General features: G+C 38.6%; 1 protein-coding gene across 2 annotated transcripts in view; it reads right to left on the bottom strand.

Moving 5' to 3' along the window:
- Positions 1-22,767, bottom strand: part of PDE1C (phosphodiesterase 1C) — a gene marked incomplete at both ends in the record, with an annotated part of 550,586 nt that overhangs the window by 29,938 nt on the left and 497,881 nt on the right. For both annotated transcript variants that reach the window (XM_082661639.1, XM_082661640.1), the window contains one exon: positions 17,384-17,461. In XM_082661639.1, coding sequence (XP_082517765.1) covers positions 17,384-17,461 — 78 coding nt within the window. The remainder of the gene's footprint in view (positions 1-17,383; positions 17,462-22,767) is intronic.

Genomic DNA, 22,767 nt, shown 5'->3' with positions numbered 1-22,767 from the left:
ACTGTCAGATGTCTTCAATGCTTTTTAAAAGCTCCAGGAATGAAATGGACATAGGAAGAAAATCCATTTGAATTTAATGGGTTAGAAATGAGTCTCTTGCCTGCTGCCATAAACAACTAGGGCTCATAACCTAAGAAAGGTGGGTGTGAATAAAAGCTGGAACAAAGACCCGCCTATGGTTCGGTCATTATGGCAGCAAAACATACTGCATCAACAAAACTTGGCTGTAGAGCTAGTTGGTGACATGGGGGCCCAAACTCAAGGGCTAACTCCATTTGTCACTTTCTACTCAGGGACATGTAGAACTGGTGGTTTGTCAATGGTGGGAATATCCCTAGTACTTTCCCCACATACCAGTTAATTCTTAACTCAGGTGTGTAAGCCTTTGCTTTTTAAGTGACAATGGAACACAGAGTAAGGTGTCACAATCCGTGCAATGGAAGAATGTGTCTTCTACTTCACTGCTCAACTTGGAGGAAGCTGTTTCTAGAGAATGGAAAGACCACAGCAAGTGAGCTAGAGCTCTGGAAATACTGTTCTTCCAGTCAATACTGTTGTCTTACCAGCTCCAGTATCAATTTATAGCACAGTAATACATTGTTTTTTATTTAAAAAAATAGATAATTTTGCTTTTTTACTCAATGTCCCTTCAAAACACTTTCTAAGGATTTAAAAATAAGAGTTACATGATGCTTTTGTTTTTCCACGCTGAGAGTTCCAAGCAGAGTGCTATCCTGAATAAAATTCTCTTCCTATCTTTTTCCAGCTAAATTAATGACTTAAAGCAAATGTAAAACATTTCCATCTTTATTGGTGCTAGAAAAAACGGCTATATTCCTATTTCTTTTTCAAATATTGTTTAGTCTTGATTGAGTATAAAAGGGAAGCTGCACCTTTCTAGTTTGATTGGTTGCAAAGCTCTACATAGAAAAATACAGAATTGAAGTGAGGTCAAAAGTTCAGGGTCCAAGGTCAAGAACTGACATGCACTGGTTGTATTTCACTTCTATTTAAAACCACCTCAAAGAGCATAGTTTGCAAATCAATGTCCCATGCATTGAATGCAGTTAGTTCATAGGGATGTTTTCTTTGGCCCGCACTGTGTTTGTAAGTTTCTGAATTAGTTGCCAATATGAAAAAATTTGGAGGGGGTTTACATAAAATCTTAGGTATCTAGGACCCTCATTCCCACATAGCACTGATCCCGTAGCTGCCAGCCACTGCCCCCTTGGGGCAGTGCATGCCCTCCCCACTCCCCCCCTACTGCTCCTCACTGGCTCTCTGATACCCAGGCCCACGATGAATTACCATTTATCGCAATCATTCTGATATTACAGCTTGCTGTACTCATTTACTTGACCTGCTGAGCTCCTGTTTTGAATTTGTGACCACATGACTTACTGTGGTCACTGTTAGGAAAACAGGAGAAGCAACAGAAAAATCTGTTATTACCAAGTAAAATGGAAATCTGATCTAAGAACCCTGCTCAAATATCAGTACACGACTGTGCATTCCACACCACAGAGTTCTCCAGATCTTTCTGTTGGGGAATATTTCAGTGAGACAAAAGGCCTGGTAGACGACATACACAGTCTCCTTTCTGTCTGAAGAAATACCAACATGTTGCCTTAGTACTGAGAGGAGTTTTTAAATGTTTGCTTTTGTGTTTTCCACGTGGAAATTAAATCTGCAACGAGGAATACAGTTAAGCCTACCGTCCGGCTCTCTCTCTCTTCCTATTTGTATTCCTCTTCCATCACCAGCCTATTCATGTGATTTACCCTTAGGAAGGACTCAAAGATTCCTCTGTGAACCACAATTCCATTTTAAGAATCAGTTTCATTCAAATCACACCACTTAGATCCACAAAATTCCTTGACTTGCACTCCACTGGATCCCATTCTTGACTTGGTTTCAGGGGGCTGTATTTTTTGTCTCTTTCCCTGTGACATCCACTATTCTTATTTTTGATTCGTGCTATTAATCATCTCCTATCTGGCATTTCTAAAGGCTCATTAAAATGAAAAAAAAATTATTGGACATATCTTCCTGATACTAATTCCCTTAGCACTTCCCTGAAGAGAAAGAAGAACAATTAGGTCAAACCATAAATATTCAAAAGAAGAGGACCAGCCAGTGGTAAAAAATTCAGTAACCATTTAGTCATGGATGCTACTCAGTGAAAACACTGGGTTTCCCACCTGAACGATATGGTCACGAGCTGAAACATTCAGGTTTGTATTAATGAATGCACAGGTAAATTAAGCATCAAATAAAGAAGAGGAAAATCTCCTTTCTTATAAAACAGAAAGTATTTCATATTATATAAATGGGAAGAAAAGCATGGGAACAATTTCTAAGTCTGGAAGAAAACTGGAGAGAAAGAACGTTCCTGACTCAGGAAAGGAACAACCAGAGACTGAAATCATCATCTTAGCTGCGATGAAGGCCAGCTTGGCTGCATCCACCATCAGCAACCAGTGCAAAAATAACAACACATAAAGAAATACAGTGGCAATTCCTGTGTGTGTGTGGCTTTCTCAGGCCTCTCTCAGCGTTTCCAGGATGTCCGTTCCCATCAGGCCAGACAGGTGCCTTGAAAGCCAGGGCATTAGCAAAGGATTTTGAGGAAGTCCCTTCATGTGTTGTTTCTGTTTGTGCAAAAATCGGAAGTTGTGTTGTTTGCTTGGGCTGGGGGGATTCCCCCAGAGTTCTAAGACCTCAAACCAGCTCCAAGAAAGTCACCTCCTGGGAGGAGATGGCATGAGAGAAGGCCAAGTGCAGGGGTGGGGCTTGTTTCTGAAAGTTGTACACCTTCCCCAGATACAGGTCTTTGTGGAAGGAGAAGAGAATGAAGAAGCTCAGCTAAAATGATGCAAGACATTGGCAGCCTCTCTTATTGTCTATGAGGTGTGTTTTACTCTTCTGAATCTGAAAAAAAGAAAAAGAAAAAGAAAAGTGTCAATGCTGCCTTCCCCCGCCCCCCCTTCTCAACCCTCCAGGTCTGAGAAGAAAATCTGAGGGACAAAAAAAAGAGGGATCAATTACACATTTCAATGCTAGTCACTGCTGTCTCCTTTGTAACACAATCCTTCTATTCATAAAGGGAAATCTCAGTGGAGAATTTTAAACACTGGTTACATTGGAAGCCTTAATAGTTGCTTTAAACTAAAGCATCAAATATTTGGTTCATGCAGTATGGGTTTTAAGACGTCTTATTTTGCAATCAGGATGACAGAGACTGCCAGATCTGATCCGGTCAATTTGCCTCTGGGGTCAGTGGGATTGGACTCATCTAATCCCAATCATTTCCATACCAAAGCAACGTTCCTCTATCAGGATTCATAGCTACCTGCAGGAAGATGTTCTGCCCCAGACTATAGACTCCTTGAAGGCAGGGAAAATATCTTATCTTTATAACTCTTTTTGCATGTAGTGCAATGCCTGACACACAGCATATGCTTAACAAATGCTTCCCCAAAAGATTCAAGGCAAGATGCGCCCCAGCTGAAATCACTGTGCTAATGGGTAAGTCACCTGAAGTCTCTACGGGGCCTGGAGTGAGGTGGTGGAAGACCAAGATTGAAACAGGACTCATGAATGGAAATAAACCACCTTGGATTTTCTTTTCATCTGGCTTATTCGATAACATGTAACCTCAACAGACTTGGACAGGATTTTTAAAAAGCAAACAAACATAAATTATTATGATTATGGTTGCTTCCCCTAAGTGCTGTGTGCTCTCCAAGTCAGCATGCCTCAGAGTGAGAGAGGATTCCCTCCTACGCAAGGTTCCAGAGGGACAGGAGACTTTAAAAAGAATAACATCATCATCTCCAGAAATGTTAGGAGTCATTAGAGGACAAGGAAAATTTCCATTCAACTTTAAAGACTAACACTCTCCTAAATAAGACTTGGTCGAAATTAGGTACAAACCAGTTGGGAGACAGGAGAGCCCTTTCCGATCTATTGTAATTACGGTCAATTCTCAAATTTTCAGGGGCCACTGACCCAGACCTCCTGCGGTTCCTCTTTCTTCATTCTGGTCTTGTGAGTGTTTACTCTCCATTAGCACCTTCACCCATTTGGGAGAAATAACAGAAAAAAGAAAAACTTCTGGCCAATCACTTTACTCTGATTCTAGTAGGATCGGTGAGAGAAGTTGCCAGTTGCCTCATTGGAACTTGTCAGGGAGGGAAAGAGGTGAAACAAAAGCTGAAATCATGGATTAGAAATTTTCCATTGTTTCTGATTGTCTGTATGTAGTTTGGGCCACAAGGGAATTGCAAGACAGGGCCTCTTAGTGCTCTGGCCCTGCCACTATCAATTTGGGGTCATAGGTAATGAGACTCCTTTTAGATGGTCATTATAGTATTAATCACCTTAAGAGATGTCCCCAGGCCCTCACATATAAAACCCAATATATTGTTATGATGATATAAGGTTAGTCTTTCACTAAATGATAGATTGGTCGGAAGGAAGTGAGGACGGATAGCTGGAGATGGCTGACAAGGACCACTGTTACACCCAATGAGCTCCAATGTGCCAAGAAGGAAAGTGACGCACCTCCTGTGTCATACAGCCTGGGTTAGCAGAGGCCCGCTGTCCAGACTGTTGTGTCCCAGAGATGGAAGAGGTACATCCAGGGTGTGTGATTGGAACCCAAAGGCCCCTGAGAGGAGATCTTCCTCCCTTGCTAGTCATTGCTTATGGGTGACATGGTGGAGTGGCCGGCTATGGGTCTCTACCCGCCCCTCCTCGGCCTTCCGGTCAAGGGACAGAGGAAAGGAGTTGGTCAAGGAGTGGCAAAAAGGGGTAAATAAAGGCAGCCTGTATGTTTAAGCTGTGCCTGTGTTCACTGTCATTGAATACGACCAACATGAAAGAACAAGAGGCAGATACTCTGCAGCTGGGTCTGTGACCTGAGTGACTGTTCCCAGCCTTCCCAAACACATGCTTTCTCTAAAAAACTTCCTCTTAGGGCACTCACCCCTATGGTGGCTAGTATCATATCTATCTGCAGGAAGATATTCTACCTCAGACCGTAGACTCCTTGAGGGCAGGGAAAATATCTTATTTATCTTGATAACTCCTCTTGAATGTAGTACAATACCTGACACACAGCATATGCTCAACAAATCATTAGTTTTTCATTGAAAGGAAGTGAATTGAATAAGCATGAAGTGGATGGGACAGATAAAGGTGTAATGATGAATGGAAGTCTCTCTCCAACCTTTTTCTAATCCCGACTTTCATAGTGTGACGTAAAAAGGAAATTATAATTACATTGATTTTACAATTTATTCAACAGCAAATTATGATATGTCAAAAATGTATACTCCTTATGAAGAAACAGCCCCACTGTGCATGGCTCTTTGTGGGACTAAGCTCCCAGAGAAAAGAGCACCTGTCATCCAGGTGGCTTTGACATGGTTTGTAAACCTCCTCACTCCACACTTCCTCTCCTCAACTTCAAATGGCATAGACTTGCTCTGTTGTGTTTTGGTTTCGTGTATATGTTTTCAATGTAAACTAAAATTGCATAAGCATTTAAAACAAAAATTGGGTAAGACTACGAAGTATATAAAAATGAGGATCTAAAAACAAAATGTGAGAAGTCACTCTGTATTGATCCGATTTACGCGACTATTTTTGTTACAGCGGCTTTGAATTCCACTGATTGTAAGTCTATGTTGGCTTGGCCACAAAAAGTGGTTAAACTCCCTCATCTTTTTAAGAGTGACTGATGAACTGAAATGGAAACTATCTTCACCCAACTTGAGAAAATTCAAGAAAATCTCTAAATAAGCGCTACCTCCTCACCCGCCCCTGGAAGAAAGACTTCTCACATCTCATAGAGGGGTAGCCATGGGGGCTCTGAAGCCTGAAGTGTGTGGTGTATGAATTCACAGAAATGTATTTACTCTAAGGGAATGAAGAGCCAAGAATGTTCCAGCAACTTAATTTAGAAAATAGGAGATGGAGACTTACAACAATGTGGCCTTACTCCTCCCTTCTCAGGCTACTCCTGAAGGTAAGTGGAGATGCTACAGAAAACCATTCGGTTTAAAGATAGTTGTTTTAAAAAGAGGCTTAAAGTTCGAGTTTGATTTGACTCTAAAAATGTGTTTAGCAATCATAATGTTTATTACTAGATCACAAGCTGACCATCTGTGAGGCAGGCCTCATAGAATCTGGCACTGGGTTTTAAAAACATCTGTAAACACTTTTCTTTTTCATTGTCTTGGGTTTGATATTTTTACAGCCTGATTCAACTATCACCCAAGCTCAAAAGTAAGCTGACTTGGCTGAGCACAGAGCTGGGATTTAAATCAGATTTTCAAGTCCCAGAAACCCTTCCAGAGCTGCCTCTCTATGGAGTCAACTTTCGACGAAAACAACAAAGTGATACTGTAAGCAAGAAAGAGTTGTAAAAGGCTAAATAGGAAAAAAACAAAAAACAAAATCCAGGGAAGAATAAATGTGGTAAAACCAAACCCAATTTTAAATGCTGAGTAGTAGGATTTCTGTGGGGCTTATAAGCAGGTCTTGGTTTGGTTTTGTTTCTTAATAATGAGGAAATACTAAAAACAAAAAAACAAACATTGTCTGAGAGATAGCTGTTAAGATTTACCCAGGCATTGTTTTCACTCTTCTAGGTCATAAGTGCAAGACAGGTATTTTAAATGGTTACCACCAAATACCCCAACATATGCATCCATGCTTTCTCCTTGCCCCAAATGACAGAGGATATGATTATATTAGGATTATTCTATATTAATTTTACTGCATATAATACCAATGCTATAGCCCTGCTAAGATGGGTGGATTGTTAATGGATGGATGATGGATGGATAGAATAAATAGATGATGGATAAATTTGCAGGAATATAACTTCCTGAAACCTTGCCTATGCCATCATGTCCTAAAATTTGCCCATTGGATCCAAATATAAAGAATAAGTACTGTACAAAGGGTAGTAGTTCTTAGGTTCAACCTTTGTGATTTTTCTTCATCTTTTCTTCTGATCCTTGGAATCTGTGCTATCACTGAGAATAATGATCCTCTTAACTTTTATTCTTTAACTTTGCTGGCTCCTCTCTTCCTTTAGGTAGCATGGCTTTTCTTTCCAAACTTAAAATATGTGAATGTTTCCGTTCTTCTGTCCTACATTGTCCAAAGGTATTTTACTGCCATTCCTCTCTGTATTAAGAACCTAGTACTTTTTTTTTTTTTTTTTTTTGCGGTACTTGGGCCTCTCACTGTTGTGGCCTCTCCCGTTGTGGAACACAGGCTCCGGACGCGCAGGCTCAGCAGCCATGGCTCATGGGCCCAGCCGCTACGCCCATGTGGGATCTTCCCAGACTGGGGCACGAACCCGTGTCCCCTGCATCGGCAGGCGGACTCTCAACCACTGCGCCACCAGGGAAGCCCTGAATCTGCTATTTTTGAAGCTAACAAGAAACCAGAGATTAAGGAAGTCCTTCTGAGAAAGTTAAGTGAGGCTGGGATTTTAGGTCTGAAACATTCTGACTGCTCTTCGTGTTCTTCTCTATTTTATTAGTTCAGGAAAAACAATAAAAGATTCAAAATGAATGAAAGAAAAAAACAAACATTTATTCTCATGTTTTCACTGCAGCTCCAGGGTATAGAATAAAAATGGCATATATTGTAGAGGGCTAATACTTATGAAATACAGATATCATCACGTGGAGATCAGGCTGTCTTTTGGTGGAAAAGGCTAAGAATAAACACAAAGAAGAAGCTTCAATACTTGCTTGACATTGCATTTTTAACAGCTCTCCTAGCTTGTGGGCGACTGAAAAAAAATGGCTTTAACAATGGAGACATCTCTAGCTCCTGGTTTTGGCACATATTTCAAAGGCGGCTGTTATTTTAAAGAATTTTTTTATAGTGTTAATAGAGTTTCTTCTGACAAATGTATCGTTACTTGTGTTTCTCCAATCACTTGCAAAGAATCTGACAAAATACAATTTTTCTAGGGGGAGAACAGATAAATATTTCATGAATACTAAAAAGTTAATTTTAATCCTGAACATCAGTATTAAGAAAAAAACACATTTCCCCAGTAGTTCAAAAATTGTAATCCTCTCTGTCAAACCAGGTTCCTTTAAAAATACAATGGGGGGCTTCCCTGGTGGCGCAGTGGATGAGAGTCCGCCTGCCGATGCAGGGGACACGGGTTCTTTCCCCGGTCCGGGAGGATCCCACATGCCGCGGAGCGGCTGGGCCCGTGAGCCATGGCCGCTGAGCCTGCGCGTCCGGAGCCTGTGCTCCACAACGGGAGAGGCCACAACAGTGAGAGGCCCGTGTACCGCAAAAAAAAAAAAAAAAAAATACAATGGTACATTAAGAGTGTAACGAAATATCTAGAAGATAGAGTGAAACAATGAAAGCTTATACACCAATAATTGCAAGGGAAAGTTGTTTAAAAATATTAATTTTGTCATTAACAAAGAGTACACAATATAGTTTTATGTGACATTTCTACTATGTAGTTATTTGGTAAGAGACTGGAATCTAAACAGCTATGTGAAAAGCATGAATTGACTTTAGAAGTTTTCTTTAGTAGAACACAATTTAATTATTTTAAACCCCCAATATTACATTGTATTATATATATGTATATATACATAGATACACACACAATACATACATATATATACACACAATATACATACATACATATATATGTATATACACACACACAATTTCAGTTGCTGTTTGATACTACAAATGTGAATTTCAATAACACAAAACCTACAGGATGATAATAATTGTTGCATGTCACCTTGTTCCTTTATAATCCACCATGAGGCTATGTATTACATACCCTCCTTAAAAAGCGCAAGGATATTCACTGAACCTAAAACTATACTAAAAACACATTGTTTTGAAATGGATGATCGTAACCAAAAGAGCTAACTGTTCTGATTCACTGTGACTCATCAATGCTAGAACCATGTGGATGTCAATGGCTTCTGGACCTCCATGCTCTCAAGTGTATCATCCGCAGCAAAAAGGAACAAAGAGATTTTCTGAGTTCACCCCATTTGACCACTTCCAACCCACGTATAATGGATTGGCTAATAGTTTTCCCCAAAATCCATCCAAAAAAATTATATTGGGTTTCAGTATTGCTGCACTCACAACAACCCTTGTTGGGTCAACCTACAGCATGGCTTCAAAAATCAATTAGAAAATGGCACTGAAGTATATAAATCAAAAAATTTAAGCAACAAAACCTTTTAGAATCTAATTAGGGGATCTTATCTAGATGCATAAGAATAACAGGCATCTAAAAACAATATTGCAATTCTCTCATACATTTATCAACTTTTTGTTGTCTTCCTTTGACAGGGACATTGCAGTGGAGGGTTAAGACACTTGGGTTATCACACTACTTGAGAAAATAAGGCATAAAATATTTTTAAAAGCAAATATTTCATGCCTCTTTCTTGCTAAACCGCAGCATGTACTCACTGTTGATGCTCCATGTGTTGATACATATAAATATGTTAAGTAAATGGGTCACAAGAGTTTTCATGGACAAATGGCTAAGGGAAATGGGATATTAATCAGAACATGTGTTGTTATGATGACTTATCTTAACTGGGACCCAGGGCACTCCAGATGTTTGGTCCCTGTACACTCATGAAAAATAACCCATAAGGATCCTAGATTCTCATGTGGAAGGCAATTCCTTCATTAAAGAAATAGACCTACTTTTGTCAATACATAGAAGGCTACAGTGAGATATCTTCCCAGAACTAAGAAATAATGTTATCCTCTGAGAAGGAAGCGAGTAAAAAATCCAAAGGACGGGATTAACTATTTGTAGAAACTACCTCAAGACAGCAGTGTTGACATCAGTGGCATAATCAATGGTGAAGTGTGTTGCAAATCAATCATTGCTAAAAACAGTTAAGCCCTACAGTCTTACAGGTTTAATTTTTAAAGTAAACTAGAAAGGACTCAAGGTTATTGTTATAGTGTAGCGCCGTCTTGGGTATGAGAGAAAAGGGCAGGGTACCAGCTAGTATCCCCAGAACTGTTCACCATCTTTGGCCTATTTTACCCACCAGAGTTCATGATCTGGGCATAATTTTGGGAGGTATGCAAAGCTTATGATAATATGTTAGGAAAAGAAAATAAGAGAGAAAAAGTTTGAGGACTGTTGCCTTAAAAACAAAGAAGTTTCATCAAGATCAAGGTCCAGACATGCCATCAAGGATGACTGAAAATGAACAAGAATGAGCATCTACCCCAAGATATCAACATATCTGATACTGAATGTGAGATCCAAAAGGAGACTAGACATAAAAGGGGTGCCATGGAGGGCCGCCTCTTGCACTGTCTGTATCTAGTGTACACAAGATGGTCCCTATTCACTCTTCTTGGCAGATCCATCCCAATGGTAGAGACAGACATTTCAGGATATTCTACCTTGAAGTCACAATTCATCAACTAACTTCCCCTACATTATCAGCTTAGCAGACAACTTTCTGATGTGATTTGACTTCCCCAGTAGGTTTTCCTTTGGGAGAAAGAAACCGCTGACTGGCCAGTAGATGTGAGCATTCCAGTGTACATGAAGGATATATTTCACAGTAAACTAGCAATCAAAACCACACATTGGTCACAAGTATTCATTTTAGTGTCAACAAGTCTTCTACAGCATAATCCACCCTTCATTTACTGTCAATGTGGAATTCCTTCATCTGACGATGTCAAAAATAAGAAGTCCATATACATGTGGATCTATTTCTAGACCCTCTATTCCACTCCACTGACCCATTTGTCTATCCGAATGCCAATACTATACTGCCTTGATTATTATAGCTTTATAAGTCTTGAAATCAGGCCTACCTGTTTAGTCCTCCAATTTTTTCCTGCTTTTCCCAAGTTGCTTTGTCTATTCTGAGTGATTTGCATTTCCATATACATTTTAAAACCAGCGTATCAGTTTCTACCCAAAAAGCCTGCTAGGATTTTAATTGGGATTGCATGGAATCTATAGATCAATTTAGAAAGAACTTAAATTTCAACTATCTCTGGAAAATTCCCAAATATTTGGAAACTAAGAATATATTTCTAAATAATCCTTAGATCAATGTAGAAATTAAAATAAAATTAGAAAATATTTTGAAATGAATGTGAATAAAAATGCAACAAATCAGTTTGTGGCATGTTATTAAAATAATATTTAGAGGGAAATATACAGCATTAAAGGCCTATATTAGAAAAGGAAAAATATCTCAAATCAATGACATTAACTTCCACTTTAAGAAACTAGAAAAATAAGGCAAACCAAACCCAAAAGCAAGCAGAAGAGAGGAAATAATACAGATCAGATCAGAATCAATGAAATAGAAACAGAAAAACAATGGAAAATATTAATGACAATGATTAATAAAATTTATTAACCTCTAGCCAGACTGGTCAGGAAAAAAAGAGAGAATACACAAATCACCAATATAAAAAATGATAAAGACAACATCACTATAAATTCTATAGCTATTAAAAAGAAAATAAAACAATGTGAACATCCTATGACAATGTAATTCCATTGTGACCTGTGAACATTCTTTGTATGACTTGAATCATTTTACATTTATTGGGACTTGCTTTACGTCCCAAAATGTAATCTATATTTATAAATGTCCTACGTGCACTTGAAAAGAATATGTATTCTCATACTGTGGGTGTTCTGGGAAGGTCAATTAAGTCAAGTTGGTTGATAATGTCATTCAAGTCTTCTTTTCCTCACTGATTTTATATATACTTAGCCTGTCGATGATTGAGAGAGGGATGTTAATGCTTCCAAATAGAATTGTGTATTAAAATTTTTTTACACTTCATTTCACGCATTTTGGTACATAAACGTAAAGGATTATTATATCCTCTTGATAAATAGACTTTATCATGAAATGGACCTCCTTTCTCCAGTGATAGTGTTTGCTATGAAATATACTTTATCAGGTATTAATATAATCATGCAAGCTTTCTTTTGATTACTGTTAGCTTGGCACACCAATTTCCATCCTTTTATTTTTGGGTTTTTGTGTCTTTTAATATAAAGGCAGAATATACTTGGGTCTTACAATCTGAAAATTTCTGCCTTTTATTTGGGCTGTTTAGGCTATTTACATTTAATGTGATAACTGATATGCTTAGTGTTAAGTCTATATTCTTGCTATTTGTTTCCTATTTGTCTCATCTATTCTTTGTTCTCTTCTTAGTCTTTTTCTACCTTTTTGGATTAATTATTCTTATGATTCCATTTTATCTCTTTTGGCTTATTAGCTATATGTCATTATCTTGTTATTTTAGTAATTGCTTTAGAGTTTACAGTATATGCTCTTAATTTATCTCAATCTATTGGGTTGGCCAAAAACCTGAATGAACTTTTTGGCCAATCCAATACCTTCAATTGATATTATATCACTTCATGTACGATAGTAGAACTTTACAATAGCATATTTACATTTCTCCCCTTCTCACTTTTATGCTATTGCTGTCATACATTTTAGTTTTATATATGCTATAAACTCAGTAATATATTATTATTCTGTTCAAATAGTCAATTATTTAAATAGTCAAGATATTTAAATGATAAGAAAAAATATTGTATATTTATCCATCTAGTTACCATTTTTAGTGCTCCTCATTTCTTTGTGTGGATCCATATTTCCATCCGGCATATCCACCCTTCTGCTGTTCTTTAACATGTTTTGTAGTGTAGGTCTACCAGTAATGAATTCTTTCAGTTTTTAATATCTGAAAGATATTGCTGCTGGGTATAAAATTCTTGGTTGAATTTTTCCCCTTAGCACTTTAAAGATGTTGCTCCACTATTTTCTCACTTGCATTGTTTCTGATGAGATATCTACTGTTATCCTTATCTTTGTTCATCTCTCCATATGTATCTTTTTTTTTTTCTCTAGCTGTTTTTTAAATTTTTCTCTTCATTACTGGTTTGGAGTAATTTGATTATAATATGCTTTTGGTGTAATATTCTTTATATTCCTTGTGCTTGTGTTTTATTGAGCTTCTTAAGTCTATGGACTTACAGTTTTCATCATTTGGCAAAATATTAGCCATCATTTCATCAAATATTCTTTCCTCCTTTCCCTCTTCTTTACTTTAGGGACTCCAATTACACACACATTAGGCTGTCTGAAGGTGTCTTACAACTTATTGATGCTCTTTACAATTTCTATTGTTGTTTTCTGTGCTTCATTTCAGATAGTTTCTATTGCTAATTCTCACTACTCTTTTCTTCCAAAATGTCTAATCATATCCAGTGTGTTTATCATTAATCCCATACAATATTATTTAGTTAATACCATCCAGTATATTTTTCATATCAGACACTGTAGTTTTTATCTCTAGACATTTGATCTTTTTTATATCTTTCATGTCTCTACTTAAACATATGGGCTACAGTTGTAAGAACTGTAAGAACTACTTTAATGCTCTTGTCTGCTAATTCTAACATCTGTTTCAGTTCTGGGTTGATTTCAATTGGTTGTTATTTTCCTCTTATTATTGGTAGTGTTTTCTTCCTTCTTTGCATGTCCAGTAAATTTTGATTGGATGTTAGATATTGTGAATTTTAGCTTGCTGGGAGTGTGTATACACACACACACACACACACACACACACACACGCATGCTTTATCCTGGGATGCAGTTACTTGGAAACACTTTGATACTCTTATATCTTGATTTTAAGATTTGTTAGGTGGGCCTAAAGCAACATTTAGCCTACAACTAATTATTCCCCTGCTAAGGCAAGACAATTATGAGTATTCTACCCAATTCCCTTTAAATTCCAATTCCCGTTAAATTATGAGGTATTCTAGTCTGGCTAGTAGGAATAGGCACTTTTATTGCTCTGTGTGAGGTGTGAACACCAGGACTGTTCTTTCCAAACCTCTTGAATGGTTCTTTCCTGGTCTCAGGTGGTTTCCTCATTGAGAGTCAATTAGTACTCTGATGAATACTCTTCAGATTTCTAGAGTTCTATCTCTCTTCAGTTCTATCCTCTCTTGTGTTTTATCCCATTAATTATAGCTGCCTTGGTATCCTTGGATCCTTAGTCAACTCCTCAACACAAGGAATCCATCAGGTCTGCCTGGAAACCCTCTCAATGCAGTAAGCTGAGGCAATCGTCGGGCTTACTTCATTTGTTTCTTGTCTCTCAGAGAGCACTGTCTTCATTTCTTGATGCCCAATATTTCTTGATGTCTTCATTTCTTGAAAAACCATTCTTCCACATATGTTGTCTTTTTTTAAAAACTGTTTCAGGTGGAAGGGTAAACCTAATTCTTGGTAGCGCTCTTTGCAGAAGCAGATGTCCATGGATTGTATTTTGTCCACTCTACTCTTCACAACTGACTTACGTTTCATGAACTGACATCTTTAACATTCCAATTCCCAGAACATTCAATAAAGGAAAAATTCCTGCTGAACTCCCTCCCTGGGACTTGGTAAATAACCTTGCAGGGTCTAATTATAGAGAATCATTTGAGAGACACAAACAGTGGCTATCTCTTATATCTCTGTTAATGTAGTCACATAAAGTTAAGGGCAAATTCATATTTCTGGGCAACTATAAAAATTATAGCTATGCTGTTTCAAACATGACTAAAAACACACTGAAAATAATTCATTCATGTGGCACCCCACAAGTCTCCCAATGACAGTGTAAAAACAGCCTCTGAGAGAATCCTGGCTCAGAAACCTAGATCTTTTTATGTTAGTACATTTCTCCCTAAGAAACAAGGTATTTTCAAAGAGCATTCATTCTTTGAAGTCAGTTAGAAAATTAGTGCTGCAGGGTACTAAACAGTACTTTAGTAGCCTGACAGAGATAATGTACAACTGCAATGTGTTCATTTTGCCAGGATGTAATTTACCCTTTCAGCACATGTTCCTTCCTTCTGTGTGTGCCTCAGCTCATTGGAGTTTGGGAATAGCCAACTGTAGTCTAGTTTCCATTGAGTTTCTTTCTGAATGCATAGAATATTAAACTTCAAAACATAGTGGGTTTGATCACACTGGACACCAAATTGTGCTTGGATACTCCCTTTCAAAAATTAGAGCTGGTTCCCAGGGGTTGGATTAAGGGTAGGAGCATTAAAAATAGTTAAACTGATTCCCTCTGGTCATCAGATGTAATAAGATCCGTTAAAAAGAAATGTTCAAAAAGTATCTGTTTGTTACTAGATAGTTTCTAAAAATCAATATATCTACTGATATGCATATCATTTAAAATTTGTTCTAAAGTAGAGAGTTTTAATGCAATGGAGAAGCGGCATATGAAGCTGATCAAATTCTTTTCCACTTCATGCCACTAAGAAATAACTTTAGTCCTGATAGGATTTTGGGCTAAGATAACACAAGTAACTAAAGCCCAATGATCTAAGTCCTGATGACACCAAAGCAATGATAATGACTGATGTCGTGTTAGCCCATCAATGAAATTAAAATACAAAGTTTTTCATGCCTAGACTTACAAGTATATGGACACACCAGACTCAGTTTGAATCAGTGGAAGGTTGGAGTTATGGAGGGAAAAAGGATAGACATCAGAAAATGTCCCTTCTTTATTTACTGCATCCTGTTCACTGCCCTATGGGATCAAGAATCCTATTTATTAAATAATCAAGCTTTATGCTTATTTGTACAATAGAACAAATTATCTATTTCATCACTTCACCCCACCAAAAAAAAAAAAACAGTGTAATTATTTAAAATACTGGTGATAATTCAGTTAAAAAAGACACAGGTTAAAATAAAAGGGCGTAATGAAGGTGATAAAATTTAACCTACAATGCTCACATGAATACATTACAACAGTTATTTATAGCACAATACAAACATACAACAAGATTCAAGACCCCATGTTAAAGATCTGGGAATTGGTTTATTCTGGGCTTTTATGCTGTAGGAATTCAGACGGGTCAGTCACTGGATATAGGATGGGTCAGGTGTCCAGGTGCTGGGTTTATAACTAACAGCATTCTCCTCTACTGTACATATTCTGGCTTGTGTTACCTTAACTTGGGTCTAATGATGTCTGGGACTTGAACAAACCTTACCCATAACAGAGTCTGGCTAAGAGACTGTCATTCTGAATCCTATTTTATCTCCATGTAATTCATGTCTTAGTCACAATTATTCAAGGAGGGTATGTATTAAGCAAGTGGTTTCCATTTGCATAAACAATTTGGTAAAAAAATTGGACATGTGTGTTCCCCAGATATTATGTGATAAGACACCTGGGGTGAGTTATTTGAATGATCTTCAAAGAAAGAACTGATTTCATGCATATGGGTAAAGAGAGCATATCACAATGGCTTAGAGATGAAAACTAAAGGCAATTCTCTCTTTTTAACAGATGTATGAGTTGTATTCAAATTTCTTCTTACTCCTCAACCTGATTACCCTGCATTTGTTCTTCTCTGACTAACCAAACTACTCAAAGAATAGCTTAGCATCTAATACAATGTCTGCAGGGAGGTATGGTTCAAAGAGTCTGAGACCCTAACAAAAACCAATTCCTAAAACTTTCATTTTTAGTTTAATATCACTTATATGTATGGGGGGATAACTAGGAATAAGCCCATGTTATAATTGAAACAGGAGGATTATATAAAAGGTGAGAGTAGTTTTCTCAATCTGATGGTCCAAAGTTTGGAGGGCAATATAATTTGAACTTTCAGATTTTACAAAGAATGGAATGCTATTTATGCAAAGTAAAAGCAGTGCTCATGAAGCCCATCACAATGTAGGTTCATTCTAACTGGTTTGGGATTGTCATCCAAAGCTTGCCTTTAAGATGTACTCTTGCTGACCAAACTGTATTCTACAGCTATGCACATTCTGCAGTATGTGGGCCTCCCAACATACTGATAACACTGAACAGATTTCTGTTTTTGTTCTTCCCCAAAATAATAACTCATTAAAGGTATAAAAAATTGAAAACTGAAAACATGGAACATTTCCCATTTACGCTGCATAATTCACAGAGACTTATATTCCATTCCATTATAATCAGCAAGCCCAGAATCACCTTTTCATAAAGTTTAAAATGAAAAGTGGCAAGTGGGAAAAGAAAGAGTATAGAACTCATTTGTGATGGAGAAAGTATGGTGGAAGGGAAAAGATACAACAATAATTTGTAAATTATTGAAAAGGGGATAATAGTACTCTTTAAATGCAGTGAATGTTTTTTTTCAGGGTATAAGACTACATTAACAATTCCACACAATTGCAACTTTATGTGTAAATCTAACAAGCTTGCATTAAATTGCACAATTTATGGAAAAATATAATGGGAATTATGCTCTTACCATCTGTTTTCTTTGAATCATTTCTGACATTGGATTGATCCTTCTTGTCTGTCTTATTTTTATCATCTTTCAAGTCACCTGAAAGTAATAAACATGACAAACAGTACATGTATAAAGCTAACGGGGAAGTTATAAATATCTTTAAACCTGTCAAGGTTAAAAAGGAAAAAAACCACATAATTTTAGTCGTGAGGGGTTACATGTCTGAGTGTAAATATCAGGAAACTGGATTAGGCCCTGGAAATTGGATTATGATCTGGAAATTAAGACTGAAAGTTCATGTTAAACAGGATTGTACTTAAGTCAATGGTGTTATTTTCCAAGGAAGGCAGTTCAGCTTTACTATTAGGCTGTGGAGTGAGGAAAAACCTGCGTTACTGTAAGTTATATCAATTAATAGCTACTATTTAACTTCTATGTGCTTTTCCTTATCTGCAAAATGGTGATAATAATACCTACTTTATAGGCATAATATAAGGATAAATGCATTTAAGGTATTGAATGTGCTATCTGGCACGTCACTCAATGACAGCTGTTATTCTAAAACTGAGCTGTAAATGGTACTTTAATTAATGAGCTTGTTGAAATGTAATATGTAAAAGTTAAAAAACACTATGCACACCAGTGTAGAGTGAACATGTGTCAAAAATTTATTTAATTCATTTATGAAGGAACCAGGAAGACAGTAAGGATGGTTCCAAGAGCATTTAAGGAAATGGATAGGGGCTTCCCTGGCGGCGCAGTGGTTGAGAGTCCACCTGCCGAGGCAGGGGACGCGGGTTCGTGCCCCGGTCCGGGAAGATCCCACGTGCCGCGGAGCGGCTGGGCCCGTGAGCCATGGCCGCTGAGCCTGCACTTCCGGAGCCTGTGCTCCGCAACGGGAGAGGCCACAGCAGTGAGAGGCCCGCGTACCGCAAAAAAAAAAAAAAAAAAAAAAAAAGGAAATGGGTATTTCTAAGTATTTTAGAAATATATTAAAATAAGATTGCTAGGTTAGAGACGAAACTGGTTATGTCCTACAGGGCAATAAAACTATAACTGTTGGGGTTATCTCCTCTAGTAGTCAAAAATCTACATGTTAGTACATAACCTCACAGTACCTAGGCTTGAGCAAATAGTAAATGACAAAGTTAAACATAGTCATGTTCTTCTAAAACAAGGGGTCAGCAAATTATTGTCCGTGGGCCAATCTGGCTTGTTATCATTTTTGGAAATAAAGTTTTACTGGAACATAGCCACATCCATTCATTTATATAATGTCTGTAGTTGCTTTCCTGCTGCAACGGTAGAGTTGAATAGTTGCAGCAGAGACATGCAAAGCCAGGAATATTTATTATCTGGGCCTACACAGAAAAAGTTTGCTGACTCCTGCCTAAGACAGTTAAATAATCCTTGGGCAGGTCTTTTTTGACAATATGCCAGTGTGACATTGAAAGGACATGGTATTTCTTCTCTCAGATTTCTTCTCAAGTTTTGGATATTTTTCTTACAAATCTTACTGATGGCGGCTTTCTTTTTAGCCTGCATAAAACCAAGAATAAATTACTACTAAATTACTGGCATTAATAAAGCAAAAAGACCCTAATAATTATTGCAGCCAGGAAGCGGGGAGCAGGGCCCAAGGCGGGAAGGGTACATTTATCTTTTCTGCTTTCTTTGTGCCAGGCAGTGTGCTAAATGCCTTACATGCATCATTTCATTAAATTCTCATAGCAACCCCATTATGAAGGTACTATTATTGAAAGTAGACAAATTCATCAAAGATTAATTCACTAAGTGATCAATTTGCTGAATCACCAAATGATTGAGGATGTTTTCCAAGTTTGAGTTTTTCCTTGACTTCACTGCGGACACTCTGTCACACGCTGGTCGGGCCAGCTGTGTTGAGTGCAGTGGACTGCTCTCCTGAATGTGTTTCACACACTCTCAGGCTGCATCTCTGCCCCAAACTTTGCAAGAGTGTCTGCTGCTATAGCAAAACTGCTCCTGTTGGCTATTTTAGATCTGGTTTAAGCCATTGATCTGACAAATGACCAACTGATCTTTCTACAAAGTGATTTTGCTTAAATATTAAATAGTCTTAAGCAAAAACCCACAGAATCATCTCTATCTTATGGCTCTGGAACCTAAAGCACAGATAAAGTAATTTACCATAACATACACAGATAGGTCTGATTCTAGAGGCCAAGCTCTCAAGTACTGTATTTTGCAACTTCCCTATGAAGCTTAAGTTCTAGATTTCAGACTTTCATTTACTGTTGCCATTTTTAAATGCCTTTGGCCTATAGATTTATGTAGAAATGGTTACCCAAGGATAATTCAAGACCATTTTAGGTTACATTCTACAAAATAAGTAGTTTTAATGGAATTTGACAAACTTTAAGCTTGAGGGAAGGGGAGTCAACTCTGGCCACAGTGCCAGCAGGAGGAGTGTGAGTGAAGCACATGGTCATTGCACATTACCACCACCAATGGCCAAAATAGATGGATTCCTTTGGAAACCCCATGGAACAGTTCAAGCACTGGCTCTTCCCTATTTTAAGGATGCCAGAAATGAACTCAAGGATGATCCTGAGTCTTGTAGTCAAACTAATTCCCTACAGAAAAATGGTCTTTCTTTCCTCAATGAGACGTCACACCTCTAATGCACAATACTTTAAGGTCTCAGGGTTGCCCTGGACTGGAGCTTTACCCACAGCTGCAGCAGGGCCAGGGTGTCTTCCAGAGGTCAGGAGGAGGCGTCTGATGTGCTGGATGCTAGCCAGCAGCCTGTGTTAGCTTGCCTTCTCCTCAGTCAGGGTTAGGGAGGCTAAAGGGGAAAGTACCTTGATGGAGACCAAAGCTTAGGGGTTCCCATGACTGCTGATAGGGGACCAAATGTCTAGAACCACAATTAGCCAATATCCTTCAGCTCCATCCTGGAAGTTATCTTGAGCGACCACAAAGAAGGGTGCCGGGAAAGTGACACATGTTTGTTTGATGATGTTCCTTGAACAGAATCCATTAGGTAATTTCCCATGGGTTGAATATGGACTAACGGCTGATGTGAGCTGTTATTCAATAAACAGGGGGAAACAAAAGAGCCTTTCTGTGCAGTTATAAATCATTTTAATTAGGCTGCTGCAACCAAGTCCCGAACCACCATTAGCCTTTATTATTATTGCTCAAAATTGATTTCTTTTCCCACCTCTCATTTCATGCTTAATTTTTAAGGGAAATGGTAGACTACTGCTTACTTTGGGAAATGAACGCAGTTGTGAGTCAATCCAGTCTAGCTGGAGGCTCAGGCTCCTGTTTGCTTTCACGCACTCCCCTAACCATCTTCAAAATAAATTATTGCCACCTCTGCCCTCTCTGGGTATTTGTTTATACCTGTCTCGTAGAATGTATAACCTCCTTTGTGACCAGCATGTTTGTATTCATTGGTTTCTCTCCTTGACCAGACCAGGGGTTGGCAAACTATGGCCCATGAGCCAAACGTGGCCCCAATGCCTGGTCATATAGGTCCCACAACCTGAAAACAGTTTTTAATATTATTAAATGGTTGAAAAAAGAGAAGGATATTTAATGACATGTGAAAATTTTAATTTTCATAAATAAAGTTTTATTGCAACACAGCCATGCTCACTTGTTTACATGTTATCTGTGGCTGTTTTTGTACTAAAACAGGCATGTTAAGTAGTTGCAACAGAAACTGTAGGGCTGCAAAGCATAAAATTTACTGTCTGGTCCTTTATAGAAAGAGTGTGCCAACCCCTGGAATAAACAGATTATAAGCTTCTTGTGGACAGTAACTGGGTCTCAATATTCCTCCTACTTCCTACTCTCACCAACAGCACTGAACTGTGCAAATAAGGGCATGCTGGTTAAGGAATACAGAATTTGGACTCACATATTCCTATTTGACCTGAAATCTCTACTTAATGTTTGCTTGGCCTTAAGCAAGTGATTTAATCTTTCTGAGTCTCGGTTTCCTCATCTGCAAAATGGAAATGAGTATATCTACCTCATACAGTTGCTAGGATTTTTAAATTATTTAGTGTATGTAAAATCCCACATACGGTGTCCAGCACATATTAAACATTCCATAACTGTTACTGACATAATAATGGCTGTTTTTATTAAGACAAAGACATTTTAAACCCACTTCCCTAACAGAAAAAAAAGTAGGGAAGAAACACATCTTGCCTTTCTCACCAGTCCTTACATATTCCCCCTCTGGGAAGGAGAGACTCATCTAGAAGGAAGAGTTGAGTATGCACAGCTCAGCTCAGCCACCCGTTTCTCCAGCCCCCAGCCCCCTCTGAGATGCGTTTTCCATGAGACACACACCTTTTCTGTTACTGCAGAAGCAGCCTGCTTAGATGCAGAGTGGGGGGTGAGGGACGAGGTCTGATCCCACCTGCTCTGCCAGTGTCCCGTGGGCCATGCCCAGTTCAGGGCAGATGTGTGTGGAAGCCCATGTGCTCAGCAGATCAAGTCCGTGTTTTCCAGTTCAGCTCCAGCTGCAGTGGAGCTAACACTGTGATCACTTTCTGATTCTGGTATCTCCCTCTCAGTTGGTTCCACCCTCAGTAGGGGAAAACAGGGGTGTTTTGCATTGCTCTCTAAAACTCCAACAGTTGTATTAGAAATTCTTATTGAATTGAACATATTTTCTGACCTATGATGTGCTTGAATACAAAGCAGACTAGTTACGAGCTGTCTCCAGAACCTGGCTGCTGAGAGGCTGGGCAAGTCGGATGATGGCCTTCCCTGCCTCCTGGGGTGTTCGTGGGGCTTACCTGAAGGAATTTAGGCAAAGCTCTTGGAACACGACGTGAGCTTTTTTTTTTTTTTAAACACCTTTTCATTTTATTTATTTATTTATTTAATTTATTTATTTGGCTACGTCGGGTCTTCGTTGCTGTGCGCGGGCTTTCTCTAGTTGCAGCTAGTGGGGGCTACTCTTCGTTGCGGTGCGCGGGCTTCTCACTGCGGTGGCTTCTCTTGTTGCGGAGCACGAGCTCTAGGCGCGAGGACTTCAGGATTTGTGGCACGTGGGCTCAGTAATTGTGCTTCACGGGCTCTAGAGTGTAGGCTCAGTAGTTGCGGCACACAGGACTAGTTGCTCCGCGGCATGTGGGATCTTCCGGGAGCAGGGATCGAACTCGTGTCCCCTGCATTGGCAGGCAGATCCTTAACCAGTGCGCCACCAGGGAAGTCCTAACATGAGCTCTTATCATTATTACATGTATTAAAACATTGTTTTCTGTTCTACATGTTATATATGTCAATTGCAAAAATAATTGGAGAGTGTCGTGCTAAGCACTTTCTACGTATTTCTCATTTACTTGGGCTGTGTAGCATAATAGCTAGACCATGGTTCAGAGGAGATCACCTGG

This window comes from Grampus griseus (genome assembly GCF_964374135.1).
Source record: "Grampus griseus genome assembly, chromosome: 9".
In the NCBI taxonomy this organism is placed as follows: domain Eukaryota; kingdom Metazoa; phylum Chordata; class Mammalia; order Artiodactyla; family Delphinidae; genus Grampus; species Grampus griseus.
Note: the sequence above shows the minus strand (reverse complement) of the source record. Positions and strands in the feature narration are given on the sequence as shown.